This window comes from Aphelocoma coerulescens, unplaced genomic scaffold, assembly GCF_041296385.1.
Source record: "Aphelocoma coerulescens isolate FSJ_1873_10779 unplaced genomic scaffold, UR_Acoe_1.0 HiC_scaffold_175, whole genome shotgun sequence".
NCBI lineage: Eukaryota > Metazoa > Chordata > Aves > Passeriformes > Corvidae > Aphelocoma > Aphelocoma coerulescens.
The window spans coordinates 332,013-338,847 of record NW_027183523.1 but is presented as its reverse complement, the minus strand read 5'-3'; the positions used below and the strand labels follow the sequence as shown (position 1 = coordinate 338,847).

General features: G+C 62.5%; 1 protein-coding gene across 2 annotated transcripts; it reads right to left on the bottom strand.

Annotated features, from left to right (window-relative positions):
• Positions 1–561: 561 nt before the first annotated feature.
• Positions 562–6,835, bottom strand: SUOX (sulfite oxidase). Of its 2 annotated transcripts, none has more exons than XM_068998819.1 (5): positions 6,752–6,835; positions 5,742–5,852; positions 5,199–5,346; positions 2,660–3,838; positions 562–659 (listed from the first exon to the last, which is right to left on the bottom strand). In XM_068998819.1, exons 2-5 carry the CDS (start codon positions 5,771–5,773, stop codon positions 636–638), a joined length of 1,383 nt encoding a protein of 460 aa, XP_068854920.1. In that variant the 5' UTR covers positions 5,774–5,852; positions 6,752–6,835; the 3' UTR covers positions 562–635. The 2 variants fall into 2 exon arrangements, with proteins under 2 accessions (XP_068854920.1, XP_068854919.1); XM_068998818.1 differs by lacking the exon at positions 562–659 and adding an exon at positions 1,138–1,216.

Here is a 6,835-nt window from a genome sequence, read left to right as displayed (position 1 = left end):
GGTGGTGGATAGATGTGGGGGGAGAAAGGATGTTGGGGGGTGGTGTTGGGTGAGAAAGTATGGTTGGTGGGGTAGTGGTGGGGAAGATAGGGTGATAGTGTGTGGGAGATAATGTGGTTGTAGGATATGGGGGTGATAAAGATGGTTGTGGGATAGATGTGGGTGAGATAAGATATGGTTGTGGATAGATATGGGGAGATAAAGTATAGTGGTGGGATTGTTACTGAGCTACATTAATTATTTTATTAATTCTGTTATCTTGCTATTATTATGTATTATTGACCTCGCCACTATTAATATTAGTGCATCATGATGTTATCTCCCTGCATTAATTATTGCATCACGATGTTATCTCCCTACATTAATTATTTTATGATTGTTATCTCGCTACATTAATTATTTTATTATTCTGTTATCTCGCTTTATTATTATTATTACCTCGCCACATTAATTAGTGCATCATGATGTTATCTCCCTGCATTAATTAGTGCATCATGTTATCTCCCTACATTAATTATTTTATGATTATGTTATCTCGCTACATTAATTATTTTATTATTCTGTTATCTCGCTTTATTATTATTATTACCTCACCATATTAATTAGTGCATCATGATGTTATCTCCCTGCATTAATTATTGCATCACGATGTTATCTCCCTACATTAATTATTTTATGATTGTTATCTCGCTACATTAATTATTTTATTATTCTGTTATCTCGCTCTATTATTATTATTATTATTATCTCCGCATATTAATTAGTGCATTATCATGTTATCTCGCTTGATTAACTAGTGCATCATGATGTTATCTCCCTGCATTAATTAGTGCATCATGATGTTATCTCCCTGCATTAATTATTGCATCATGGTGTTATCTCCCTACATTAATTATTTTATGACTATGTTATCTCGCTACATTAATTATTTTATGATTATGTTATCTCACTTTATTATTATTATTTCGCCATATTAATTATTGCATCATGGTGTTATCTCCCTGCATTAATTATTGCATCATTAAATTATCTCCCTGCATTAATTAGTGCATCATGATGTTATCTCCCTACATTCATTATTTTATGATTACGTTATCTCTACATTAATTATTTTATGATTATGTTATCTCACTTTATTATTATTATTTCGCCATATTAATTATTGCATCATGGTATTATCTCCCTGCATTAATTATTGCATCACGATGTTATCTCCCTACATTAATTATTTTATTATTCTGTTATCTTGCTTTATTATTATTATTATCTCCCCATATTAATTATTGCATTATTATGTTATCTCGCTTGATTAACTATTGCATCAAGATGTTATCTCCCTGCATTAATTCCAGCCCCTTTTTCCCGCCAATTCCATTCCCTTTTCCCGCCAATTCCAGCCCCTTTTTCCAGCCAATTCCATTCCCCCTTTTCCGGCCAATTCCATTCCCTTTTCCCACCAATTCCAGCCCTTTTTCCCGTTTCCTGCCAATTCCATTCCCTTTTCCCGCCAATTCCATTCCCCCTTTTTCCCGCCAATTCCATTCCCTTTTCCCGGGATTTCCAGCCCTTTTTCCCGCCAATTCCATTATCTTTTCCCACCAATTCCAGCCCCTTTTCCCACCCATTCCCCCCCTTTTCCCGCCCATCCCACACCCGCTTTTCCCGCTGATTCCAGCCCCTTCTCTCGCCAATTCCAGCCCCTTTTCCAGCTGATTCCACCCCCTTTTCCTGTCCATCCCACCCCCTTCTCCCACCCATCCCCCCCTTTTCCCACCCCTTTCCCCCCTTCTCCCACCCATCCCACCCCCTTCTCCCACCCATTCCCCCCCTTTCCCCACCCATTCCATCCCTTTTTCCTGCCCACTCCATCCCTTTTTCCTGCCCCTTCCATCCCCTTTTCCCACTGATTCCATCCCTTTTTCCTGCCCATCCCACCCCCTTCTCCCACCCATCCCCCCCTTTTCCCACCAATTCCACCCCCTTTTCCTGCCCATTCCATCCCCTTCTCCCACCCATCCCACCCCCTTTTCCCACCCCTTTCCCCCCTTCTCCCGCCCATCCCACCCCCTTTTCCCACCCCTTTCCCCCCTTCTCCCGCCCATTCCATCCCCTTTTCCCACCCCTTCCCCCCCTTCTCCCACCCATCCCACCCCCTTTTCCCACCCCTTCCCCCCCCTTCTCCCACCCATCCCACCCCCTTTTCCCACCCCTTCCCCCCCTTCTCCCACCCATCCCACCCCCTTCTCCCACCCATTCCCCCCCTTTCCCCACCCATTCCATCCCTTTTTCCTGCCCACTCCACCCCTTTTTCCTGCCCCTTCCATCCCCTTTTCCCACCGATTCCATCCCTTTTTCCTGTCCATCCCACCCCCTTCTCCCACCCATCCCCCCCTTTTCCCATCAATTCCATCCCCTTTTTCCCACCCATTCCCCCCCTTTTCCCACCAATTCCACCCCCTTTTCCTGCCCATTCCATCCCCTTCTCCCACCCATCCCACCCCCTTTTCCCACCCCTTTCCCCCCTTCTCCCGCCCATTCCATCCCCTTTTCCCACTGATTCCATCCCCTTCTCCCACCCATCCCACCCCCTTCTCCCACCCCTTTCCCCCCCTTCTCCCACCCATCCCACCCCCTTTTCCCACCCCTTTCCCCCACTCACCCTCACCACCTCCCTGCCGCCGCCGCTCCACGCGTAGCCCTTCACCGTCAGCTCCCCCTCGGGCACGGCCGCCCCGGGCCGCGGCTCGGTGATCGCCGACTGCACCGGCAGCTCCTGGATGGCGGGGGCGGCTCGGAAATCCACCGAGTCCCAGTCCACGGACGGGCAGAACCCTTTGTAGTCGTTCTGCTGCCAATGGCTCGGGCTCTCGGCCGGCGACACGGCCACGCGGCGCAGCCACTTGACGCTCCGCGCTCCCACCACGCCGGGCACCAGGACGCGCACCGGGAAGCCGTGATCCCGCGGCAGCTCCTGCCCGTTCATCTCGTAGGCCAGCAGCACCTCGGCCTCGGCGCTGACGGCTCGGTGGAACGGGATGGACGCTCCGTAAGGCGTCCCCGAAGCGTCCACGTCCAGCCCCTCGAAGCACACGTGCCACTCGCCCTCAGAGGGGGGCTGGTCGCCGAAACCGGCGTGCAGCAGCACATCCCGGAGCCGCGCCCCGCCCCAGCGCGCCGTGCTGATGGCCCCGATGTCCCACGCCAGCCCCTTGACCGGCCGGACGCGGCTCATCTCGGACCTCCGGTTGCCGGCGCATTGCAGCGTGGCCGTCACCTCGTGCTTGGGGAAGCGGCCGCGCAGCTCCTCCAGCGACAGCGACAACGAGCGGCCACCGGGACCCTCCACGCGCAGCCGGTACGAGCCCGGCTCCACGGCGGGCACCGGGAGGTGGTTACGGGTGAAGAAGAGCTCGTTGGGCGTCAGGAAACTCTGCGTCAGCAGCTCCGGCGGCGGCTCGGCGTTGAAAGGCTTCAGGCTGTTCACCCGCAGCGCCGGGTGCCGCGGGGGGTCACCGGCGAACGGGTCCTGGGTGTCCGCCGGGGGCGGCGAGGCCTCCTCGGGGCTCAGCTCGCCCACTTTGTAGTCGCGCAGCAGCTCCAGCACGTGCGGCTGGCTGTGCACGGCGTAGAGAGCCCAAAAGGGCTCCAGGGGTCCCCCGGCCGCCAGCAGCAGCTTGTCCGGTCCCCCCGGGTGCAGCTCCACGAAATCGGTGACGTCGAAGACCTCGGTGCCGTGCGTGACCCACACGCGCTCCGCCGGCGTGCGGTGCCGGGCCACCTCGGCCCGGGTGTACCGTGGGTACTGCGGGGCTGGAGTGGCCTGGGCGGCCTGGGCGCTCTGCCGACACCGGACGGGTCAGAGGGAACCCGCCCGGGATCCCCCCACCTCCCCCCGGGTCTGGCAGGACCCCCCCGAAAGCGGCTGGGGGGTGACACAGGCTCAGGGGTGGTGGCACCTCTGTCCCCGGCCTGGGCAAGGAGGGGGGTGTGGGGGGTTCTGGAGGGTCCGGGCGTGGCCTCCCCTCCTCTCCCGGTGCTGCATCTCCGGGTCCCCCTGTCCCGGTGCCATCCCCTCCCTGGCATCTCCTGTCCCGGTGCCATCCCCTCCCCGGGTCCCCCTGTCCCGGTGCCACCCCCTCCCCGTGATCTCCTGTCCTGGTGCCACCCCCTCCCCGTGATCCCCTGTCCTGGTGCCACCCCCTCCCCGTGATCCCCTGTCCCGGTGCCACCCCCTCCCCGGGTCCCCCTGTCCCGGTGCCACTCCCTCCCCGTGATCTCCTGTCCTGGTGCCACCCCCTCCCCGTGATCTCCTGTCCCAGTGCCACTCCCTCCCCGTGATCTCCTGTCCCGGTGCCATCCCCTCTCCGTGATCTCCTGTCCCAGTGCCATCCCCTCTCGCTGGTCCCCCTATCCCGGTGCCATCCCCTCTCCCTGATCTCCTATCCCGGTGCCACCCCCTCCCGGGTTCCCCCTATCCCGGTGCCACCCCGTCCCCATGATCCCCTCTCCCGGTGCCACCCCTCTCCCGTGATCCCCTCTCCCGGTGCCACTCCTTCCCAGGTCCCCCTATCCCGGTACCACCCCCTCCTGTGATCCCCCTATCCCGGTGCCACCCCTTCCCAGGTCCCCCTATCCCGGTACCACCCCCTCCTGTGATCCCCCTATCCCGGTGCCACCCCTTCCCAGGTCCCCCTATCCCGGTACCACCCCGTCCCCGGTGCCACCCTCCTCCCTCAGGATCCACCCCCCGGTGCCACCCCCTCCTGTGATCCCCCTATCCCGGTGCCACTCCTTCCCAGGTCCCCCTATCCCGGTGCCACCCCCTCCTGGGTTCCCCCTATCCCGGTGCCACCCCCTCCTGTGATCCCCTCTCCCGGTACCACTCCTTCCCAGGTCCCCCTATCCCGGTACCACCCCCTCCTGTGATCCCCTATCCCGGTGCCACCCCTTCCCAGGTCCCCGTATCCCGGTACCACCCCGTCCCCGGTGCCACCCTCCTCCCTCGGGATCCACCCCCCGGTGCCACCCCCTCCCGCGTTCCCGCTGTCCCGGTGTCACCTCTCCCCGGGATCCGCCCCGTCGGGCTCCAACCCCACCCCCGGTGTCATCGACCCGGGGAAGGTCCCGGAGGTGTCACCCCGCCCCCGCCCGGTGCCATCCCGGCGCCACCGCCCCGCTGTCCCCGCGCTGTCGCTCACCCTCCGCCGCCGCTCTCCGTAGGCCAGGACGGCCCCGAGCCCCAGCAGCGCCGCCAGCACCGGGGCCGCCCCCCGGTGTCCCCCCGGGACCGCGCTACCGGCGGCCCAGCGGGAGCAGCCGCGGTGCAGCTGCGTCAGCGGCGGGAGCCTGCGGGGACAGCGGGGTCACGGCGACACCGGGGGGACACCGGGGGGGGACACCGGGGGGGACACCGGGGGGGACACCGGGGGGACACCGGGGGGGACACCGGAGGGACACCGGGGGGGACACGGGGGGGACACCGGGGGGGACACCGGGGGGGACACCGGGGGGACATCGGGGGGGACACCGGAGGGACACCGGGGGGGACACCGGGGGGACACCGGGGGGGACACCGGGGGGGGACACCGGGAGGGACACCGGGAGGGACACCGGGGGGGACACCGGAGGGACACCGGGGGGGACACGGGGGGGACACGGGGGGGACACCGGGGGGACACCGGGGGGACACCGGAGGGGACACCGGGGGGACACCGGGGGGGCACCGGGGGGGCCGCTCTTACCTGCGCCCGGCCATGGCCCGGAGCAGCAGCATCGCGGCGGCGGCGGCGGAACGGGAGAGCGGGGCTGCGGCGGGCACGGGGCGCCGGTACCGGGAAACGGCCCCGGTGACGCTGCCGGGGAAAGCGGCGATCAGGGACCTCTGCTGCGACACGACCGCGCCCGGTTCGCCTCCCCGCCCGCTCCGGTTTTGCCCCCGCTGCCCCAGCCCGGTCCCGGTTCTGCCCCCCAGCCCGGTCGGTCCCGGTTGTCCAGCCCAGCCCGGTCCCGGTTGTTCCCCCCCAGCCCCATCCCAGTCCCGGTTCTGCCCCGCTGCCCCAGCCCGGTCCCGGTTGTTCCCCCCCCCCACCCCAGCCCCATCCCGGTCCCGGTTCTGCCCCGCTGCCCCAGCCCGGTCGGTCCCGGTTGTCCCCAGCCCGATCCCCGTTGTTCCCCCCCCCCAGCCCCATCCCGGTCTCGATTCTGCCCCCCCAGCCCCAGCCCGATCCCGGTTCTGCGCCCCAGCCCGGTCGGTCCCGGTTGCCCCCAGCCCCAGCCTGGTCGGTCCCGGTTGTCCCCATCCCGATCCCCGTTGTCCCCCGCCAGCCCCAGCCCGCTCCCGGTTGTTTTTCCCCCATCCCGGTCCCGGTTCTTCCTTCCCCCATCCCGATCCCGGTTGTTTTTCCCCCATCCCGGTCCCGGTTCTTCCTTCCCCCATCCCGATCCCGGTTGTTTTTCCCCCAGCCCGGTCCCGGTTCTTCCTTCCCCCATCCCGATCCCGGTTGTTTTTCCCCCAACCCGGTCCCGGTTCTTCCTTCCCCCATCCCGATCCCGGTTGTCCTCAGCGCCATCCCGGTCCCGGTTCTTCCCTCCCCATCCCGGTCCCGGTTCTTCCTTCCCCCATCCCGGTCCCGGCTGTCCCCGCCGTAGGCCCAGCCCGCTCCCGGTTGTCCCCAAACCCCCCCCCCCCCGGTCCCGGTTTTTTCCCCCCCACCCCCATCCCGGTCCCGGTTCTCCCACCCCTCAGCCTCACCCCGGTGTCGGCTCAGGGCTTTCCGCCCCAGCCCCACCCCGGTCCCGGTTGTCCCCAGCCCCTCCGCGGTCCCGCTCGTCCCCG